Genomic DNA, 23,664 nt, shown 5'->3' on the forward strand with positions numbered 1-23,664 from the left:
TATATAAACATTACTACATAATGTATATTTGAAATGCAATTGTTGATTGTCTTTTTGAAAGTTTTTCTAAAATTTGATATTAGGTTCTGCATTTATATTTTCATATGTAAAATTCTTTAGATTTAATGGTAGAATTTAAATGGGAATCTACAACCTTTATATAAACCAAACCTAAACTAACGTAAAACAAATGAAAAAAAATAACTATAGATGTAAGAAACCTAACTGAAACAAATTAATTATGAAGTAAATAAAGAAAAAAATTATTTAAGTAAATTCTTACTCGGTTTTAAATTTCTAAATATTAGGAATTTTTACATAGTTCAAATAAGGAAAAATTTAATAACCAAAACTTTTGTTGATTCTAAAATAACAAATATTAGGAAAATAAATTAGTTACAATTTTGTCCAATAAAAAATCTATTTTCAAGGGATAAAAAAGGCGAACGATATTTCGCTAATATTTTTAATATAGTATAAATTATAACCTTTTCTTTTTATATTTTTCTTATACTGTATCTCTTATTTATATCATTATGCTTGTTTTTTTCCTTATTTTGTTTTAATGCCTTTCGCTCGGTGGTGTTTTCTCTCTCTATTCGGGAGTTTATACTCTGCGTTCTCCCTAATTTTCTATGTTTTAGTCCAAACAAAGTTTGTAATCTGAAAAGTGCTAGGGGTTAACGGAGCTACGGTTAAACCCTGAAACCTTCTGTTTTAAGGTCGTGGGCTCTTTTTTAAGAAATTAACAGAACATTAGTATTTGTTTGCTGCATAAATCAGAATGCTTCACAGAAATCCTCTGAAAAAAAAAGTAGTTAGAAATAGAAAGAGCAACTTACAGATACAAAATCACCTATTGCCTTTGATGGAAAATCTTTTTTATATGACTTCTCTTTATGCTCTTTTGTGGTGTGTTTTATTTGTTTATTGATGTGGTGATACGGGAAACGGCTTGAGATGCTTTGGCGCGATTTAAGTTGAATTTTGAAAATCAGATTTCGCTTAAATGTAATTAGAATTTATTTTGATCAAGCTGAGGTCAATTATTATCGCATAGCACTTTACCAATGGATGAAGAAGTAGTGTTAAGAAAGTAGATAATTGATTTGATATCTATATTTTTTTAGCAAATATGCTTCCTTGAATAATAAAAATAGACAATATTGTAAAAGAAATCTACTGCTCTACAATTCACCGTATCTGATTGATTTTTAATCCTTGAGATGGATATATAAGAGTGAATTGGCTTAATTTGTAGGTAAATTATGAATTATGATACTTACAAAAGGGAGTGGGTGGAAGCTTTCACTCCCTGGAAAAGGGAACCAAAGGAATACCCCGACAACAGTGAGTTTCATTAAAAATTCTGCCCTAATTTCCATTGTACCAAAATTCAATTGGTTATGCTGTTTTAATTGTAAAATTGTGTAGGCCCAGGTTTTTCAAGTGATTATGAGAGTTTCAATCCGAAGCGACAGAGGTTCTATTTACATGCTCAAAATAAGCACTTAGATGTTTATACGAAGATGGCTGCTTTAAAAACTTCCACATCTGTCGTCAGTCTTGAATCATACTCGGGTACTTGTTCATATTAGCTTTATTTGTTTTCTCATATTTGTTGCTTGCTTTGATGTGTTTCTTTTATTGCTTGGAGACTTAGTTGTTTCAATTTTATTTTTGTTGTTCTACCTTCTTTGGTAATCATTTTACGTATTGTTGTTACTTTTATGTTCATTATCAGGAAAAGAGGAGATATTTCAATGTTCTGGAACCATTATAGAAAGTGTTGACACTTCTAGTATAATATTGACCGCTGCGAGTCTCCTTAGGTGCTCTAAGGCTAGAAATTCTATAGCAGATGACATTAAGGTTAGCTCATTTTTATCACGTTCTCAGATTTTTCTTACTACTTCCTGACCAAATTCATGTTGTTAATCTCTTGATATCTTAGACTCCTTTGAAAGTTATTGCCAACCAAACTCTTGTCAAATTAGTTGATAGTTATAACTATTTATTCAGGTTATTGTGCACCTATTTGATGGAAGAGCATTTGATGGTCATATTGAGGCTTATGACTTTCACTACAATGTTGCTGCTATAAGGATTCAATCAGACACCCCACTTCCAATTGCTTCCCTAGCTCATTTAAATGATTCTATCATGATTCGGCCTAGTCAGCTCAGAGTTACGGAAGAGAAGCCATTTCAACTTCGTCCGCATTCAAACTCATTTCATCTTATTCCTGGAGATTCAGTTATTGCACTTGGTCGTTTCAATAAGAAGCCGTATGATATCATGGCTGCCCCTGGTGAATTCAGGTCAGTGTTTTTATTTGACTTTTAATTTGCTACAATCACTTCCTTCAATATAAAGGAGTGGGAGGAGGGGAAGTTAATGAAGCCTAAAATTGTAATAAAATAGGTTTAATTTTACCTCTAATTTATTCAACAACAAAAACAACATACCCATTGTAGTCCCACAAATGGGGTCTGGGGAGGATAGTGTGTACGCAGACCTTACCCTCGACTCAAAACAAGCATAATCACAGCAGTTTAGATAAGGAAATATGGCAGAGAAGAATCCATGTAAAGAGAAACAATACAACATCAAGAAAATGAGATAACCGTCCCCATACAATTTATCTCTTCACATCCATCTCTGCATACTCATTTATGCTACTTTCATTTTTTGAACATGAGAAGTCTTGCTGGCCATTGGCCAATACTCCGTCCCCATACAATTTAGTCGGTCTAACAACCACTTTGTAGAACTTATCTTTATCCATTTATTGTATTTGTTTTTGGGTTAGTACACCTGACTTCCTACGCAAAGAAAGAAGTGTGTATCCTGAAATAACTCCAATCATATACAAAAATACACTAGTACTATAGATATAGAAAAACAATACATGTACAAAAAAGAATTACACTCAACTACTTACTAACCTATTACCACAATCTTTGACCTCCATACCCTTCTATCAAGGGTCATGCCTTGGCAAGCTGAAGATGTGACATGTCCTGCCTAATCACCTGTCACCAATAATTCTTCTGCCTACCTCTACATCTCCTTGGCCCCACCATAGCCAACCTCTTACACCTCCTCACTGAGGCATGTGTGCATCTTCTCTTCACATGCCCGAACCATCTCGACCTCGCTTCCCGCATCTTGTCCACCACAGAGGCCACTCCCACCTTATCCCGAATATCTTCATTCCTAATCATATATCTCTTCACATCCATCTCTGCATACTCATTTATGCTAATTTCATTTTTTGAACATGAGAATTTAATCTTTGGGTTAGTACACCTGTCTTCCTACGCAAAGAAAGAAGTGTGTATCCTGAAATAACTCCAATCATATACAAAATACCAATAAATAAAAAAGAAAAAGAAAACGTTCTCATAAATTTAATTGCTTAATGAACCTTTGAGATGTAATAGATTTTTATCTTTAAGTGTGAGGTCTAGTATCAAATTTTGTATTAAAATTTTATTCACATGAATGCAGTCAATTCAAGAAATTAAGTCAATAACTTCAATGTTGACAATGCTTCTGATTGATGCATGTGCTAGTAAATAATTGACTAGATAATGACAAAATATCTTTTCTTTTTGAGTACAAATATTTGGGATAATTAGTGGTTTATGTGTTTGTTAAGATGGGTTAGACCGTGAAAATCAGGGGTTTAAGATGACGTTGTCACTTTTTGGTCAATTATGAGATGCAGAATGGGCGTAGCATTGTGATCCTGTCTATGAATTGGATAAGGTAGTTGTTTCTTGCTGGAGGATTTGTTTAGCTTTCATTGGAGTCCGTGAGTTGTAACAAGACTTAGTTAACTATTAGATCATTCTACCCTCTTTTCAAGTTGGACCTTTTTTTTTCCTCTTTAGAATTTCTGTTTTAGCTTTAGCATTTGAAATTTAATTATCTTTGGAGTTGTCCTTGATGTTTTTCCTTATTCTACTTCTCGTCCATTGTTTTCTTTTTTGAATGCGTTCTTCTGATTGTAGGTACATGCATTATGAGATTTTCAACTTTTAATGAAAATTGTTCAGCACAAAAATACTCGTGAATGTTGATTTTTCATTGTATTCACTATCTTAAAAATAATTATGACTTATGTAACATAGTGGCTAAACTAGGCAGTCCTAATTTACATGGGCTCTGTAGGTTGTTGGTTCTTAAACTATTTCTTTTGCCTTTGAATATGCCTTGCTATCAACTAGTATCATGCATTTTGAGGGCTTAAGTTGATATTGTTGAGTTTCTCAAATTGTAATTCTTACCTCCCTATGTGTCTAGAAATTCAACATTTGCATTTTGTTCATCAGTAGATGATTTATGTGCTATGCACCTATTCTGCAATTGCATGTACTTAGTAACTTAGAGAAAGGGATCTGACTGTAGACTATGCCATCGTGGTTCAATATGCAACACATTAATAATTTTGGTCAGTTTTTCTACTGGTGTATATTTTAACTGAGGATCTCCAATACATCCAGTTTGCAAATTGGAATCATTTTTGTTGATAGACAAGTTTAAGCTAGTTATTGAGAGGGTATCCCTGAAGCCTTGTTTATTTTCTTATGGTTAAAATGCAAAGGGGGTATGGTGGGTTATGGGTGGTAAGAACATGTTTTTCTCATATACCTAAGTAAGCTGTTTTGTTAACATAATGTGTTGATTTTTAGAACACGCAGGCACTCACAAATACACATTGCTTATTTCGTACATGAATACCATGTTGGTTATTGTGACTTTCCACCTCAATTCTTTTTCTGGTTGATTCTTGTAGCATTGATCGCTGCGACTACGACTACTTCGAGTGTAAAGAGCTTTTCATGGCAACTTGCAGAATTACAAGAGTAACTCCTTCACACTTTCTGTTTTAGAAAAACTCTCTTTCACACTTATCTCTTACTTTGGTGGTTTTGTCACTTTGTTTATTTTGCTTCTAAATATATTCTTAATCAATGACAAATATATACATATTTTCTCTATCTATTGTGTGTGTGATTTTTTGTAGAAAGATAGCAAATTTAGGGCTTTTCGTTTTCATTCTTTGTTATAGTGTGGTATTGGCGGCCCACTTATCAATCACTATGGAGAAATCATCGGTATCTGCTTTCATGATGTCTCCTCTATTGCATTCTTGCCAATCAATATAACTTCCATATGGTGGGAACATTATAAGAAATATAGGTAAGCTCCGAATCTTTGACTTGTTTTTACCTTTGTAGGATGCAAGGTTCTATAAGAAAAAATGGTGATATTGTTCCTCCATTCTAACAATTTGGAATAGATTCCATTTTGAGAGAGTTGAAAAAGCACTATCTCGTTGAAAGGTTCTATACATCTGCCCTTTCTCAACGCATTTCTTTAGACAAAGACTCCGGTTTTTCCTCTTTTCGGATGATAAATCTTTCTCAGAACATGGAGTGTGAATCAAACCCATGTTTGAATTGAAATTGAGATACTGATGCAAGTTCTTCCCTTCTGAATCAGATAGATTCATATCTGAAAGAGGTTGACAATAAGTTCTTTCAAAATTGACTATTTGCCCCTCTGTTAGAGGTGTTCCAGAAATGTCTGCGATCGAGTAAATAGCTCTACGAACGAATAGATCGGATCGACTTGGAAAATGGAAAGATTTGTACAAGTTATACGTTTCGTCACCACTTTGTGGAAAATCGTTAGGTATGAATATGTTAGATGCCTGTGACTAGATTGGTGAAATAGTATCTCTCCCCCAAAAAGCATGTAATATGCTGGAGGAACATATGTGGTGGTACCATTTTTCTTTCTGCAATTGCATGTAATATGCTTGAATTTCATCTCTTCAATATTTTTAAAGCATGCAGTGTCACAAATAGGGGTGGCAAAATGGTTAAAAGGAAACAGTTAACCACCCATATTATCCACTAAAAAATGGGTTGGATAATGAACTTTTTAAAAACGGGTCAAATATGGATAAGAACCATATTATCCATTTAGAAAAATGGATAACCAATGGGTCTAAAAGCCTCAAATTGGGGGTTCCTCAAGTTAGGGAGACTAAGTATTGTCCCAAAAGTGATCATATGCAAGAAGTCATGGATAATATGGTTACTCATATTATCCGCCGGTTAACCCATCTTTTATCCGTATTAAATATGAGTCAGGTCGGATAATTTATCCGATTTTTTCATTACCCGTTTTTGACCCGAACCATATCTGACCCGACCCGCATGTTTGCCACTCTTAGTCACAAATTGTATAATGGACCAGTTGACATATCGAATATTTCTATGAGATATCATACATTGAACGTATTCTGTAGTTATGTAGGTTCTCTACTTTTTGTATTCGGCTTATATACGGATGTTTTTTTCACATTAATAAAGTTATTTATATTATCCTTTATCAAAAAAAATTGTTTTCCTTATTAAAGAAAGAAACATGTTTTGTAGCCTAGCTTTTATTTTCTAGAATAAACCTGCAAGTGACTAGAAAATTTTGCAAAAGCAATTAATTATTACCTTTATTTATGTAATTTTTTTTCGAGGTTTGTTTGTGCCTTTCTCATATCCATAGTGGATCTCTGTTTCTTGGTGTGTTTGTCTTTCTACTAAAATTTTAAGTTATTCCACTTATAATTTATCTTTTGAATGTTGTACACTCTTAAACAAAGAATTCTTGCTACTTGAGCTTGTACATGCCAACTATAATGAAGAAAAAATATTGAGGGAGTTTAGGCTTATAAAAAAATCTAATCACACAAATACCTGGTACTAATCTTAAATTTTTGTTCTATCATAGGCAACCACGTCGGCCGCGGCTCGGGATGGAGGTAACTAATCTCTATGCAGTTGACTTAGAAATTCTGGAAAGAATTATTTCAAAGTTCCCTGAAGTCATGGAAGGCATCATTGTTGAAGAGGTATGCTTTCTATTGCAGTTTTTTTTCTTGTTTGTGGAAAACCGTTGTTCTTTGAATGGTATTGTGTCCCACTATTTCATAGTTGTCAAAGAAAGTAGGCACATTATAGCACCAGGGTAGAATAGTAGGCCAGGCATGGGTGCAAGGCATTCTGATGGATGTGAGGTGTCCGTTTGTATAAGATGTGCCTTAAGAAAAACAATGGCACGCCTTAGTCCCAAGCAAGTTGCGGTCGATTATATGAATCCTCACTGACCATGTTACGCATGTGCATAAAGAAAAACACTTAATTTTAATTTGTGAATGCTGAAATTTTAAAGAGGCAACAAATGCAAGATAGGGATAATGCTTGCAAAAAGATTAGTATCAACACGATTTTCATATCGGATGTAAGAGGCGTGTAAAAGAATGGCAAACACCATCAACTATAGTAAGTAGTTACAATTCATTTACCAATCTCCAGCTTCTATTTTATGAAGTTGCTTTAGCGTTACTAGAAGATCATTCGAAAAGTTTCACATATATCATGTATATATTAGGGAAGAGCAATAAAGTAGCATTTATTTTTTTCATGGGCAGCCAAATTTATATGAAGTGCTACAATTAATATATCAAAACATTTCGATTTGTTACATTTGGATGGGGAGCTTGTCTCTTTTTAGGCCATCCTTTTGTTGGGAAACAAGTCTACCACTCATATGATACAATAATTTCTGCGTCATATAAACATAGTACTGCATTTGTGCCATTATTACTTCTTGGTCAAAAGTTATTCTAGACTTTTGAGCATACTGGCGTATAACATATTTGGATAAACAACAACTACATACCCAGTATAATCCCTCAGGTGGGGTCTGGGGAGGTTAGTGTGTACGCAGACCTTACACCTGGAGAGGTAGAGAGGCTGTTTCCGATAGACCCTCGGCTAAGGCTGTATTGTGGTCTGGGCTCGGCCCGGGACCGCGGGCCAAACGGGCCGGTTCAAGCGGGCCCGGTCTCTAGTGGTAAGGCTGTATTGTGGTCCGAGCCCGGGCCAAACGGGCCTGGGCTTGAGGCGGGCCGGGCTGAGGCGGTCCCGGGCCAAACGGTCCCGGGCTTCACGGTCCCAATGTGTGGAACCGGCCCACGGTGGTCCTAAGCCCACATGGTCCCGGGCTAAATGGCCCGGGCCCACGGGCCTAACGGGCTTTTTTCGCTCCGGGCTATTTTTTTTTTAATTTTTTTTATCTAAGGCACTTTCTTGTAAACTATATATGTATATACTAGTATAAATTGCTTATATATAGCTATATAAATATATATAATATATATAGTATGTATTGAATATATATAGTATATATTAGATATATATGTAGTTTATATGTATTAGATATATATATATAGTTTATATGTATTAGATATATAATATATATACTATATCAAATTTAAACACAAAATAAATTGCAAAGAAATATTCAAGGGAATGTCTTATATATTTTACTATTACGACATTAACAAAGAATGACAATATCTTTCTTAGTCTTCCTCCCCCCAATGGAATGAGCACAACAAGGTACTAATACCACCATTAAAAGGAAAAAAACTAAGGAAGATGTGCCAAATACAAGTTACATGTTAGTCTATGTATTATCTCTAACAAATCTCACAAATCCTTCAAGGTCCGGAGGAATTTCCGTTGGTGGTGGTGGAAAAGAAGCTTGTTCATCACCGCTTCCGGGCGAAGCAACATCCTGCACAAGTTCCGCTAGCATTTCTTCATAAGCTTCATCTATCTCCGGTTGTGATTCTGCAAGTCCAAAATTTCTTCTTTCCGAACGGATCCAATCTCTCAAGAGTACTGATTTTTCCAAGCTCTCCCTCATAGACGCTCTATGATCACCGATTTGAAGTTTCGCTTGACTGAATGCGCTCTCCGATGCCACTGTTGAAGCTTGAACACTTAAAATATCTCGAGCCATCCTTGAAAGAACCAGATAGTGTTTTTGTTTGTCCTTCCACCATTCCAAAACATCAAAGGAGCCGTCGGGATTCTCTGATTCAAGTCCCTGCGACAAATAAATTTGAAGCTCATTTAGTTGTGAACTATCACCAAAATTATCACCTTGAGAACCCCTGAACTCCGTCCAAGAACTAAGGGCTTTTAGGCCCGCAGTTCTTTTAGATGCTTGCGAACTAGACGAAGTAGGAGTTGGAACATTTGGTCTAGCTTGATCTAAGGCAAGTTGATAAGCATTATAAATTGTTTGAGCATTTATTTTAATTGAGGCTTTTGCATCTCCAAGTGTAGCAAATTCCTCAGCTGAAAGTGATAAAGCGTTATAAATTTTTGAATACCAAAAGTGAGGACCTCCTAATTTCATTGTAGGATTTAACAATGCAGCAACACCAAAAATAGGGGGATAGGGAAAAAATATTTTTTAAACTTAGCTTTCATAGAATTAATAGCTTCTTGATAAATTACTCCACCCTCTGAAAATTGAGTAAATAAATCTACAAGTGCTGCAATATAAACTATACAATTAGAAATAGTAGGATAATATTGGCCAGATGATTCATTTGTAGCAATATGAAATTGTTCTAAAAAGTCTACAAGCATTTTAACATTACTCCAATCTTGATTTGTAAGGTGCTCATCATCATCATCACCATCACCATCACCTACACGAGCATTATACGTTGCGCTTATTGGGTTCCTATATTCATATGCAACAACTAAACTTCCATACATGTAATTCCATCTAGTTGGACAAGGTTTAGGAACCTTTCTTTCTCTAAGGCTAAATTCATCACATTTTTTAAAATAGTCTCTAAGTCTACTTCTACGGTTTGAATAAAAAAGCCAATTAAGAGCCATTTTAACCTTTTCAATTTCTACATGTAAAACTTTCATACCAGTACCGACGATTAAATGGTAAATATGACAAATACATTTAACATGAAAAATATTACTAAATGCAGGATTTAGTGTAGTTGTAAGCAAGCCTATAGCGTTAGTGTTACTAGAAGCATTATCCATTGAAACCGACATAATTTTATCTCTAATGCAAAAATATCTACAAATATCTGCAACTGTGTTAGCAATAAACTTACCTGTGTGGCGTGAATTAATTATTCTATAAGCAATAATGCGCTTTTGCATTATCCACTCCTCATCTATCCAATGACTTGTAACAGTTAGATAATCACAGTCATTACCACTTTCTACCAATATCAGTAGTAATAGCAATGCGACAATCTATATGAGTAAATAAATAGCGCAAATATTGTTCATATTCATGTTTATATTTATAAATATCGCTCTTTACGGTTGCGCGAGGTCATCCTTTATAAGTAGGATTAAAAACTCTTCTAATATAATGCACAAAATGAGAGTTAGAAGGAAAACTATAGGGTAAGCACATAACAGTAACCATTTTTGTCAATTCTTCACGATTTTTATTTGGATCATAATATAAAATGCCACTAGTAACAGTGTTAATTTCCGGTTGAACTAGATTTGAACCTGTACTAGGGTTAACCGTAGTATCTACACTTGTCCCCTCTTGCGCAGCTTTCATTTGTAAAAATCTAGCTTTATCTCTAGGGTGTTTCAATATGTGTCTAGTCAAACTACCCGTACCGCTACGGTCTCCAGTAAATTTATGAACTAGTTGAGACCCCCAAGTTTTACACTTAACCTTATTTTGTTCTCTTAGTTGAGTAAAAAAGTGCCAAACAAGAGATGTTTCAGGCCGTTTAGCAGGTTGTCTATTAAAAGTAGGGGTTATTACAGGAAGGTCAGGCGGGGCATCATTTGGGTTATTAACAGGACTAGTAGGTGTATCATCTAAATCCGGTTGCGTTTCATCTAAATCATCATTTTCCTCATCATTTTCAAAGATAGTTTCATTAGGATAAAGAACATTCATAACTTCTTCATTTAATTGTTGACCTGGTGTAACATCGTGGCAAAATTGACTATCGAAAAATTGAAAACAAGGGTTACCACTATCAAGAATAACAGGTGGAGGAGGTCGGGTAACAGGTTTGGGTCGGGGAGCCGGGGGAAGAGTAGTAGCTTAACTACTAGATTCACCAATTTTAGATTTTCCCTTACCGTTACCACCAAAAAAAATTTTCAAAGAAAATGCCATATTAATTATAATTATACTAAATAAAACTAACAAAACTATCATATTAAAACTTAAGAGTTGGAACGAGTTTACCGAATTGACGAACAACTTCTTGAAAATTGAATATCGTTGAAGACTTGAAGACTTCAATTCACCAACTTCACAATGTTTCACGAAATTGCAATAATAAACTAAGCAATTATAGAAGAAAATTAGAGAGAGATTGAGAGAGATTGATGAATTTGTGAGTAAAAATGAAAGAATGTGGGGGGGATATTTATAGTTGAGAATTGGGAAAAAGTATAATCATAAAAAGTTTGGTGGCCAAATGGCTATTTTTTAAAGTGCCAAACGGTTGAATTTTGATGGCCAACGGCTAGATTTTAAAAATCTGACCGTTGGGGCCCGTTGGGCCCGGTTGAACCGGCCCAGGCCCGCCTGCCGGTCCCGGGCTTAACGGTCCAGGGCTCACGGGCTATTTGGGTTGGACCGGCCCGCTACGGGCTTATGCACCACTAACCCGGGTTACTAAGGCACTAATACGGGTTAGTGGTGCATATGCCCGTAACGGGCCGGTCCAACCCAAATAGCCCGTGAGCCCGGGACCATTAAGCCCGGGACCGGCAGGCGGGCCTGGGCCGGTTCAACCGGGCCCAACGGCTATTTTGTTTTTAAAAAAAATGACCAGCGGTCAGATTTTTAAAATCTAACTGTTGGCCATCAAAATTCAACCGTTTGGCACTTTAAAAAATAGTCATTTGGCCCCCAAACTTTGTTTTAACCCCAAATTTTTTATAATTACACTTTTTCCCAATTCTCAACTATAAATACCCCCCCCCCCCCCCATTCTTTCATTTTTACTCACAAATTCATCAATCTCTCTCTAATTTTCTTCTATAATTGCTTACTTTATTATTGCAATTTCGTGAAAAATTGTGAAGTTGGTGAATTGAAGTATTCAAGTCTTCAACGATATTCAATTTTCAAGAAGTTGTTCGTCAATTCGGTAAACTCGTTCCAACTCTTAAGTTTTAATATTAGAGTTTTGTTAGTTTTATTTAGTATAATTATAATTAATATGATATTTTCTTTGAAATTTTTTTTTGGTGGTAACGGTAAGAGAAAATCTAAAATTGGTGAATCTAGTAGCCAAGCTACTACTCTTCCCCCGGCTCCCCGACCCAGACCTGTTACCCGTCCTCCTCCACCTGTTATTCTTGATAGTGATAACCCTTGTTTTCAATTTTCCGATAGTCAATTTTGCCAAGATGTTGCACTAGGTCAACAATTAAATGAAGAAGTTATGAATGCTGTTTATCCTAATGAAACTATCTTTGAAAATGATGAGGAAAATGATGATTTAGATGAAACGCAACCGGATTTAGATGATACACCTACTAGTCCTGTTAATAACCCAAATGATGCCCCGCCTGACCCTCCTGTAGTAACCCCTACTTTTAATAGACAACCTGCTAAACGGCCTGAAACATCTCTTGTTTGACACTTTTTTACTCAACTAAGAGAACAAAATAAGGTTAAGTGTAAAACTTGGGGGTCTCAACTAGTTCATAAATTTACTGGAGACCGTAGCGGTACGGGTAGTTTGACTAGACACATATTGAAACACCCTAGAGATAAAGCTAGATTTTTACAAATGAAAGCTGCGCAAGAGGGGACAAGTGTAGATACTACGGTTAACCCTAGTACAGGTTCAAATCTAGTTCAACCGGGAATTAGCACTGTTACCGGTGGCATTTTATATTATGATCCAAATAAAGATCGTGAAGAATTGGCAAAAATGGTTACTGTTATGTGCTTACCCTATAGTTTTCCTTCTAACCCTCATTTTGTGCATTATATTAGAAGAGTTTTTAATCCTACTTATAAAGGATGGCCTCGCGCAACCGTAAAGAGCGATATTTATAAATATAAACATGAATATGAACAATATTTGCGCTATTTATTTACTCATATAGATTGTCGCATTGCTATTACTACTGATATTGGTAGAAGTGGTAATGATTGTGATTATCTAACTGTTACAAGTCATTGGATAGATGAGGAGTGGATAATGCAAAAGCGCATTATTGCTTATAGAATAATTAATTCACACCACACAGGTAAGTTTATTGCTAACACAGTTGTAGATATTTTTGCATTAGAGATAAAATTATGTCGGTTTCAATGGATAATGCTTCTAGTAACACTAACGCTATAGGCTTGCTTACAACTACACTAAATCCTGCATTTAGTAATACTTTTCATGTTAGATGTATTTGACATATTTACCATTTAATCGTCGGTGCTGGTATGAAAGTTTTACATGTAGAAATTGAAAAGGTTAAAATGACTCTTAATTGGCTTTTTTATTCAAACCGTAGAAGTAGACTTAGAGACTATTTTAAAAAATGTGATGAATTTGGCCTTAGAGAAAGAAAGGTTCCTAAACCTTGTCCAACTAGATGGAATTACATGTATGAAAGTTTAGTTGTTGCATATGAATATAGGAACCCAATAAGCGCAACGTATAATGCTCGTGTAGGTGATGGTGATGATGATGAGCACCTTACAAATCAAGATTGGAGTAATGTTAAAATGCTTGTAGACTTTTTAGAACAATTTCATATTGCTACAAATGAATTATCTGGCCAATATTATCCTACTATTTCTAACTGTTTAGTTTATATTGCAGCACTTGTAGATTTATTTACTTAATTTTCAGAGAGTGGAGTAAGTTATCAAGAAGCTATTAATTCTATGAAAGCTAAGTTTAAAAAATATTTTTTCCTATCCCCCCTATTTTTGGTGTTGCTGCATTGTTAAATCCTACAATGAAATTAGGAGGTCCTCACTTTTGGTATTCAAAAATTTATAACGCTTTATCACTTTCAGCTGAGGAATTTGCTACGCTTGGAGATGCAAAAACCTCAATTAAAATAAATGCTCAAACAATTTATAATGCTTATCAACTTGTCTTAGATCAAGCTAGACCAAATGTTCCAACTCCTACTTCGTCTAGTTCGCAAGCATCTAAAAGAACTGCGGGCCTAAAAGCCCTTAGTTCTTGGACGGAATTCAAAGGTTCTCAAGGTGATAATTTTGGTGATAGTTCACAACTAAATGAGCTTCAAGTTTATTTGTCGCAGGGACTTGAATCAGAGAATCCCGACGGCTCCTTCGATGTTTTGGAATGGTGGAAGGACAAACAAAAACACTATTCGGTTCTTTCAAGGATGACTCGAGATATTTTAAGTGTTCAAGCTTCAACAGTGGCATCGGAGAGCGCATTCAGTCAAGCGAAACTTCAAATCGGTGATCATAGAGCGTCTATGAGGGAGAGCTTGGAAAAATCAGTACTCTTGAGAGATTGGATCCGTTCGGAAAGAAGAAATTTTGGACTTGCAGAATCACAACCGGAGATAGATGAAGCTTATAAAGAAATGCTAGCGGAACTTGCGCAGGATGCTGCTTCGCCCGGAAGCGGTGATGAACAAGCTTCTTTTCCACCACCACCAACGGAAATTCCTCCGGAACTTGAAAGATTTATGAGATTTGTTAGAGATAATACATAAACTAACATGTAACTTGTATTTTGGCACATCTTCCTTAGTTTTTTTTCCTTTTAATGGTGGTATTAGTACCTTGTTGTGCTCATTCCATTGGGGGAGGAAGACTAAGAAAGATATTGTCATTCTTTGTTAATGTCGTAATAGTAAAATATATAAGACATTCCCTTAAATATTTCTTTGCAATTTATTTTGTGTTTAAATTTGATATAGTATATATATTATATATCTAATACATACTATATATACTAGTATATAATTATATATACACATAATACACCCTTATATATACATACTATACATACTATATATAAGCAATTTATACTAGTATATACATATATAGTTTACAAGAAAGTGCCTTTGATAAAAAAAAATAACCCGTAACGAAAAAAGCCCGTTAGGCCCGCGGGCCCGGCTCATTTAGCCCGGGACCATGTGGGCTTAGGACCACCGTGGGCCGGTTCCACACATTGGGACCGTTTGGCCCGGGACCGCCTCAAGCCCAGACCCGTTTGGCCCGGGTCCGGACCACAATACAGCCTTACCCTCGGCTCAAGAAAAGGTGGAAAGGAAGAAAAGGGAAAAAGAAGAAGAAGAAGAAGAAAGAAGGGGAAGAAAGAAAGAAGAGGGAGACAAAAGACGATAGGAAAAAGGGGAGAAAAAGTAGCATCAAATAATAACAATCAGGGAGCAACAATTTCCAGTAAAACGGGAGAAAAAGTAACATCAAATAGTAACAATCAGGGAGCAACAATTTCCAGTAGCAATTTTCAAAAACAATGGATGTGGTTGCTGAGTATCAGATATAATAACAAACTAGAAGAAAGTATCTTTCAACCAACAACAAGAATATTACTACTACCACTGGGTATTACACATTTGAATATGTTCTAAATTATGAATGTCAGTTGTTCTCCTAAACCTTTTAGGAATATCGTAGTAATGTTGGTCGATGAAGTCTGATATTTCAAGATTGACTACATCTAGTGATGTTATTTGCAATATTGCTAATTAACATCGTGACTCACAGAACCCTCCAAGTTATTGGCAGTCACACTGGAGTTACAAAATGAAATGGATGAGAAGCAGGGAACAATGGAACGAGTAGTTATGCAGAATTAAATTAGTATATTCTTAAACTCATGTTAGGATCTGTTTGAAAATGAATTTTAGTTATGAAAATGCAACAAAAACAAAATCATGTATTTTAATTACTAAGGTAATGAAATACCTGATGATGAAGAAAAAAGGGAATTGACAACGGTGTTGAAGAAAATAGGATAAGAGAAAAGAGTAAGCTATTTGCTGGGCCTATGACAAGCAACTATAATGGAGAAGCATGATACTTCTTGTGAAGGGAGGGGGAAAAGCAGGGTGTTTTAAGGCATCTATCATCAAAATTTCCTTCGCCAACTTGATTATGTGCTGTTTATTGAATTGTCCTATCTCTCATGGCATCTCGTTTTGATGTTCAAACACAGGGAAAATGTCATTTATGTGTCTGCACTTCCAATGACCCACTAACTGTTTATAATAATGTTGAAAAACATCCATGAGGTCTTTAAGAAGAGTGCCTTAAAGACTTACCTAACGTTTTTTTCTAAGAGCCTAGGCAAACAGTCAATAGGATGTGTCTAGCATTAAGCTGATTGAGCATAGATGATTGGGCCTTGCCGTGCCTTCTGACCAAGGTACACTTTTGTAAACTAAAGGTACACCTTTGTGAACTATCTTTTTGATGTTCTCATGTTAGTACACAAAGGATTTAGTTGTATTTGAATGCATGCGCAGTTAAGATATCTGATTGCTTAACTCCAGATTAATGTGAAAATATATATGGTAGTCAACTCCCGGCAGACGCATTCGTATTTTTTGCTTGCCGAGGGTCTATCGGAAACAACCTTTCTACCTGCACAAGGTAGGAGTAAGGTCTGCGTACACACTACCCTCCCCAGACCCCAACCCCATTGTGGGATTACACGGTGTATGTTGTTGTTGTTGTTGTACACTAATAGGGACACAACCCCTTATCCTTGGCTGATGGCTACTGGAAAAAATGGTGAATAAAAATTGGTGAATTGACAAGTTGTTTTAGGCAACTTTGCCGAGGTGATTTTTGCCCTCTTTTCCCTGTTGCCTATAATAAAATGTGACAAGCTTGGATCAATTTTTGGTTGATGAATACTTGTCGTATGATACCAGCCACTTAGACCTTGGCAACATTCTCATGAATCTGGTTCTTTTACTCATAAAAAGAAAACAAGTTGTTAAATCCACGGGCTCAGGATTAGTGGTTATGAAGTTTTTGGTTGGTTATGATCGAGCCTGTAGTTTTAGTGTTAGTCATCAAACTTGAGGAGTCATTATGTCTCTTAGAGATCCGATGAAAGAAACAAAATTACTTGTAGCCTCTTTTTTCAATGTTGTATTTTAATATTATCTAAAGGTGCTCTTCTGTCACCATTGGCTCCGGCGTCCTCCTCTAACTGGACAACTTCCATGTCAACCTCATTTCAATTTTTGTTTTGTTTTTAAGCCTATTGGCCGACATTGCCACATTGGCATTAAGACTTAATAAAATTATTCATATATGCCTACTTTCTTTAGTCGTTCACTGATACCTAACAGTTGAAAGAGAACCGGACTTTTAAGGTTCTGTGCCCAGAGTGTTGTTTCAAGTTGCATTCATTCAAATAGTATTTCATTAGAAACTTATAGCCTGTTTGGCCAAACTGGAAAAATCAGCTTATTTTGAGAAGTACTTTTGAAAAAAGTGCTTTTGGAGAGAATCAGTTTGTGTTTGGCTAATCAGTCTGAAAAGCACTTTTGAGAAATAATTTGTGTTTGGCCAAGCTTTTTAGAAAGTGCTTTTAAGTGTCAAATTACGAATAAGGACATGAATAGATTTACTTAATAATTAATATTATAAGTAAATAAATAATATCAAAATTTTGTTATTACATGCAATAATTAAAAAAAATTCATTTTATTTAAGTAAAATATGAAAATAAAATTAAAAAGTACTTAATTCTTTTAATATAAGTTAAATATATTAAAATTCCTTCAACAAATATAAAAGCATTCACCCCTAAAGTCACTATATATTAGAAGTTTCCTAAAAATAAGAAGAAATATTTATAAATTAATATCCTAAGTATTATGTTTAAGGGTTATTTTGGTATATACTATATTTTGTTAAGGGTATTTTAGGTAAGAAGAAAAGCCAAAACTGCTTCTGCTTCTGCTTTTGGAAAGAAACTACTTTTTTCTGCTTCTCTGAAACTGCTTCTGCTTCTTCCCAAAAGCACTTTTTTTTCCCAAATAAGCTTGGCCAAACACCTCAAATTAGGAAAAAAAAGTGCTTTTGGGAAAAAAAAACACTTTTTTTGTCTTGAGAAGCTTGGCCAAACAGGCTATTAATGTGAAAACTGAATTTCCTTGAGGATATTTGAAGGCAGAAATAAATTGCCATTACTGTTCATGATCGATATGTATATTTATTAGCCTACAGAATGTCTTTTAGTGGTAATGAATTTTTTTTAACCTGTTAATTGTAACTTTATCATTATTTGGTTGCTACTTATCTTCATCCGCTAAATGAATATCCTTGTTCATCATTTACTTTGCTTTCATGATAAATTCATGTTTGTCCTGTCGTTGGTGGACTTAATGTATCTCAGAGTTAGTTTACAACTTTACCACATTCAAAATTTTGTCGATGCAGTGATGCATTAATCACTAGGATATTTTTAATTCTATAATTTTGATGCTCTTGGAGAAAATGGGGATACAAGTCATTTGTCTTTGATTTAATCCTAAGTGGCCGGATTTGAAGTTCATTGAGGCAAAATATATTCATGATGCATTGCATCTATTCTTTTCTCTTTTTTGCTTTTTAATATGTTTGGTGGCCTTAATGTAATTCATTCTTTTCAAGTGGTTGATTTACCAATTAAAGTAAACAACATAGTTCATTTTTTTTAGCACAGGCTATGAACTTCTGTTTAGTTACTATTCAACCATGTATGTGGTTAGTTTTGAATTAACTAATTTATTTTTATTAATTGCTGGATAATTTGATGAACTGTCTAATAGGTCATACCTGGTGGTTCTGCTGAGTTTGCTGGGCTAAAACACAACGATGTCATAATTCAATTTGGTGGCAGAAAAGTTCGAAGTTTCTTGGAGGTATAATGTTTTTCCCTTCTTTTCATTTGCAGTAGCTCTTACCTCTAATGTCAGAAAGGCGCAGAGTTGGGCTAAAATTTTAAAAATTGCTTATAGTAGTTTCTATATGCTGAATTTCAACTACTAGACATCTGGCCGCTCTACCAGTTGATTGGTAAACCAGGTCAAGTTATTCTGTGTTTTTATATGCCCATGTCTCATCGTTACTAGGTAAGCTATCTATCTTAGGAACATAGAAAATGTATAAATTCTGGAAGACACTTGTTCTAATATGTGTGTTCGTTTGTCTTTTTTATATGATCCCTAGGACATAAACGTCCCTTCATTATATTTGCATTAGCTATTTGGTCATGAAGATAGTTGCCATTTGGTCATGTTAAAGGGTCCTAGGTTCACCCACTCAATCCCTCTTATTATTTGGATCAGATTGGGTAGACATTTTCCTCAAGGTTATGAGAAAATATGCATGTAAAAAGTATCCAAATTGGTAGTCCAGGCTATGGCTTAAGGGAATTCAGATCCGAGATCAGCCCTGCCTGGCCTGGCTTTTTTATCAGGTCTAATCGATGCTATTACTAGATGTTTATTGGGTTTTCGTTTTGGACCTTAATGGTAGCCTATGTGCTACTCTGCCGAGAACCCTCCTATTCTTCTAGTTGATCAATACAATGTAGCATTCAAGTAAACGTACTGAGATATATACATGCATACACACAAATACTATCAACACTAACAAGGAGAAAACATGCATACAATAAGAATTGCAATATCCTATTGGTATTAATTAGCTTTTTCTTTTCTTATTCAAATTGTCTTTAGCTATTTCATGACATGTGGAAGCATGTGGGAGAATCAGTGGAGTTAGTTGTGATAAGAGCGAGTGCTGATGTTCCTTTGCATCTTACCATGGTGGTGGAGGAGGCCACATCAGATAAATTATACAGGTATCTGATGTTTATTTATCTAAACCGGAAACGTCGTTTTATTCATGGAGCTGCTATGTTTCTCATTTAATTTTATTTACCTTCGTTCTCAATGTCTTAAACGTTCACTTTTTCAGCTGGCCATTTTGGGAGGTATGATGACATTCGAGAAGAGTAACATCTAAGGGTTGCAGGTAATGGAAATATAATATAATGGTGGTTGGACTTCTGATATGCATCGCGATTTTAACTGATTTGTGCTGACTTTTACGTTTCTCTTCTGCTATCATTATCACAATTTGTTTGTTGTTAAACCTGATTCTCAATACTCATACTAGACAAAGAAGGGTGATTTATTTTATATAAATTTCAAAGGCGTTAGATGTCCGTGGGATTGACTTTTTCCATTTTCCTATCCCATTAAGTACCTTGTTACATCTAGTGGTTAAGTCTTGTTTTTGCTCAGACTTCGTAAACTTTGTAGCCTCCCTGCCTTTAGTCCAATTGTTGTCCTTCAATGTCATACTATCAGTATGTTATGAAGATGCAACTAATTTTCCATGATTTAGAAGTTATTTAAAATATATGACCTGAGAGAGAGTAAGTAAATTGTTGGCACTACATATAAAAGGAGGAAATAATCTTCCTAGAGCAGCTGTAATACAAATAAAAGAAACTATCGTAGCCATTTCACACACACACACACACCCCATCTGATAATCAATAGAGAGACAACTTTGTTCTTGGACAACAAAGAGCAAGTTACACTTTTAGCAGGGGTTGGTTTGTCAGTCTATATGGCATTTATGTGTTGAAGTGCCTTTTTGTTTGGTGTGGGGGAATTTTTTTTTTTTTTTTTTTGTGTGTGTGTGTGGGAGGGGAGGGTGAGAGGAGCTTATATTGGACTGTTCCAGGCAATTTAGCAAGTTGTGCTAACTTTCGAGGTGATTGAGTTTATAACATTGTGCTGATTTATTTGATCGCTTTACTCGAAGAAAATAATGCTACTATTTCCATAATATTTTTGGTGATATTTGCAGGTAGTTGAGTAGCAGATAAAGTAGTGAGCAGCTTTGCCCCTGATAACTGACTTTTGTGAAACACTTCTTGGAACTGTAATAAACTTTGGCAGTTTCACTGTGTTGGATTGCAGTTGGATGTTCTCCAAGCATTTTGTTAAAATTAGGATGGCTAGATAGAGAGTTATTAAGTAAAATTAGGATGGCTAGGTTTTTTTCTATGTTCTCCGAATCACTTTTCTAGAAGAGGTTTCTTACCCTTAGATGCTATGGACTTGTCAGTAAAGAAACATTCTTCTACTACCTCTGTGCTTTGGGCATTATGACGTTGAATTTCTTTGGATCTCCATATGTGAAAGGTTCTCAATTGCCAAATTCAGACAAACTGAGTTTGTTAGATTTATTGTTTTGATAAATTGATTTTTGGGGGTTTGTTCTTCATGATATTTATTATTTCAAACTTATGATTCAAATTTGAGCTCATTTAGAATAGATTTGAGTATTGAATCGTGTTGAATTGTTGAAATTCAAAGAACATGTTTTTGACTTTGGGCATTTTGCGCTTCAGACTAAAACGTTAAGTACATGCAAAATATTGACTGCCCCTCAGACTAAAATATGTTAAGTGCACTTAAGATGTACTTAAGCATATGCGTCTGATGTATGGATGCACTAAATAGTTATCATCTGAAGTCACAATATATAACTGTAACTTCCCAACTTCGGACAAAATTTATAATTTCAGACGAGGATTATTTGAAATTGTGTCCGGAGTGAGTAAAATTTAAAAAAATAAATATTGGGTACAGCTTAAGCAGTTGCCCAAAATCGGTTATTTGAGCACTTTCCCCTTTATTACTGTTCTCTTCGTCCAAAAAAATAACAGAATTTTCTAAGTTGGATTAATTTCGATTGAGAAAATTGGGTGCATTTGTATCTATACCCGCTTTTTGGGTCACCTTTTAACTTGTGCCTGCTTTGTAAAAAAAATTGCAAGCGTACCCACTTTTTCGCGTAACTTCAGCATACGGGGTTGAAGTAGCAAAGACAATCACGCAAAACTTCAGCATTCTAGTAGACGGGACTGAAGTAGCAAGTGTGCTGAACCAAGTGTGCTGAAGTTTTTGTTTGTAATTGCTGAACTTAAGCATAGTAGCTGAAGTTTTGTTCTCTATTTGCTGAAGTTGTTGTTTGTAATTGCTGAAGTTTTTGTTTTTGTAACTAGCGAACTTTAGCTCTAGAGTTGAAGTTTTTGTTTTATAATTGGCGAACTTCAGCTCTAGAGCTGAAGTTTTTGTTTTGTAACTGGCGAACTTCAGCTTTAGAGCTGAAGTTTTTGTTTTTGTAACTGGTTTTATAACTGGCGAATTTCAGCTCTAGAGCTGAAGTTTTTGTTTGTAATTGGCGAACTTCAGCTCTAGAGCTCTAGGGGGCATGTTGTACCCACACGAAGTAACTTAAAGCAACGTTAACAGGAACCAAGAAACATCATTATCAATCCAATCGACAACTGAAATCTCCAATTTCCGCCAGACCCAATTTACCAAACAACAATATAAAATTAATAATTAATTTCTCTTGTCCCATTTTCACATCAAAATTGTGCATAAGATTCAAGTTGCAAAACCAAGATAGAACCTTTACAGCTGAGGGTGTCGGCGAAAAGGAAAAAATGATTGAAAATTTATAGGACTCACCGGAGAAATAAGAAGAAGTAGATAGGGATGAACCTTACTTCTAGAAAAAGAAAAGATAAAACTTTGAGGAGGAAAAGGAGGAGGAGAAATGGGGCTGAAGTTGTTTGCAAAATGGGTACAAGTTAAAACTTTTTTAAAAAAATGGGTATACGTTAAATGGGGGCGACCAAATAAGGTGCCTCGTGCAATTTTTACAAAAAATCGGTATAGATCATATAATCATAATATTTCCTCAAACCATAGTTTGCAGTGAGAAATATGTATAAAATATACATAAAGAAAAATAACTATACCTCACTGTCAAATAGAAAGAATTACAAGAAAATACGCATGACTTCACATCATAACAAAAGATGGCCAATGTTTTTAAGTTTTATCCTACATAGCCCATTGAAAGCACTAGCAAATTCAAAATTTGTGTTCTTATAACGATTGTCTCTAAAAGCTATGGAGTTAAATATGTATTCTCGCAACAATTGCTTTCACTGTCTCTTCTTCTCACATCTTCTACATATGCTTCAAGGGGCCGTGTATTTTTTGCTTCTCCCCCTGTGTCACCTGATTGCAATGTAAAAAAATTGAAAAGTAGAAGTCACCATTGAAGGCCATTCAAAGTTTTGCTTTCGAAAATATGATTTTTTGAGTTTGTTAGTTGTTTGGATTGTGTGTTGTTCCAATTGATTGCAAATATCCAAAGGAGTTCAAGATTAAATTTGAAGTGATGTGGAGTAGATTTGAGCAAGATTTGAGTTAAATTTCAGAAAAGACGCAAGGAAGAAGACGAAGTCAGTTTTTTGTATAATTTTGTATAATCTTGTATAATAGTGTATATGAGTGTATAAACACATCTTATACACTATTATACACTTTTATACACATTTATACAAACGTCTGTAGATGAGCTTCTTCCACGATTTTTAGTTGCAATTCTTGTTCAAAACTAGTCCAAATCTCCATTAAATGACTTCAAATTTTATATACAACCTCCTTATACTATTTCTAACAAGTTTAAATGATACCCACTCCAAAATTCTCATGAAATCAAATTTGGAATTTTGAACCCACATATTTAAGCTTGTTAAAAATCAAGTTTTCACTATCCAAGTGGATTTGGTTTGTTGAACTAATATTTGAGTCACAATTACTGATTTGAAAGTTAACTTAAAAGTTTGAGCAATCTTTTTCAAAAATTAAATAGTAATTTCGAGAATCTATTGGAGTTGAATGTTGA

At 35.0% G+C, this 23,664-nt stretch overlaps 1 protein-coding gene across 3 annotated transcripts; it reads left to right on the plus strand.

Moving 5' to 3' along the window:
• Positions 1 to 580: 580 nt before the first annotated feature.
• LOC107824452 (putative protease Do-like 14) lies at positions 581 to 21,109 on the plus strand. Of its 3 annotated transcripts, none has more exons than XM_075250416.1 (12): positions 581 to 722; positions 1,262 to 1,350; positions 1,435 to 1,581; positions 1,745 to 1,872; positions 2,023 to 2,321; positions 4,805 to 4,874; positions 5,081 to 5,211; positions 6,808 to 6,928; positions 18,702 to 18,794; positions 19,614 to 19,738; positions 19,855 to 19,911; positions 20,758 to 21,109. In XM_075250416.1, exons 2-11 carry the CDS (start codon positions 1,269 to 1,271, stop codon positions 19,874 to 19,876), a joined length of 1,218 nt encoding a protein of 405 aa, XP_075106517.1. In that variant the 5' UTR covers positions 581 to 722; positions 1,262 to 1,268; the 3' UTR covers positions 19,877 to 19,911; positions 20,758 to 21,109. The 3 variants fall into 3 exon arrangements, with proteins under 3 accessions (XP_075106517.1, XP_075106519.1, XP_075106518.1); XM_075250417.1 differs by lacking the exon at positions 581 to 722 and adding an exon at positions 878 to 1,011; XM_075250418.1 differs by lacking the exons at positions 4,805 to 4,874; positions 5,081 to 5,211 and having other exon boundaries at positions 582 to 722.
• The last annotated feature ends 2,555 nt before the right edge of the window (positions 21,110 to 23,664 follow it).

This window comes from Nicotiana tabacum, chromosome 3 (assembly GCF_000715075.1).
Source record: "Nicotiana tabacum cultivar K326 chromosome 3, ASM71507v2, whole genome shotgun sequence".
Taxonomy (NCBI): domain Eukaryota; kingdom Viridiplantae; phylum Streptophyta; class Magnoliopsida; order Solanales; family Solanaceae; genus Nicotiana; species Nicotiana tabacum.

Bases quoted from the DNA above. Each gene is read 5' to 3' on its own strand.
- LOC107824452 (XM_075250416.1), top strand. From the start codon at position 1,269: ATGAATTATGATACTTACAAAAGGGAGTGGGTGGAAGCTTTCACTCCC. The intron at 1,351-1,434 runs GTGAGTTTCATT...AAAATTGTGTAG, and splicing joins AAAGGAATACCCCGACAACA to GCCCAGGTTTTTCAAGTGAT. The intron at 1,873-2,022 runs GTTAGCTCATTT...CTATTTATTCAG, and splicing joins CTATAGCAGATGACATTAAG to GTTATTGTGCACCTATTTGA.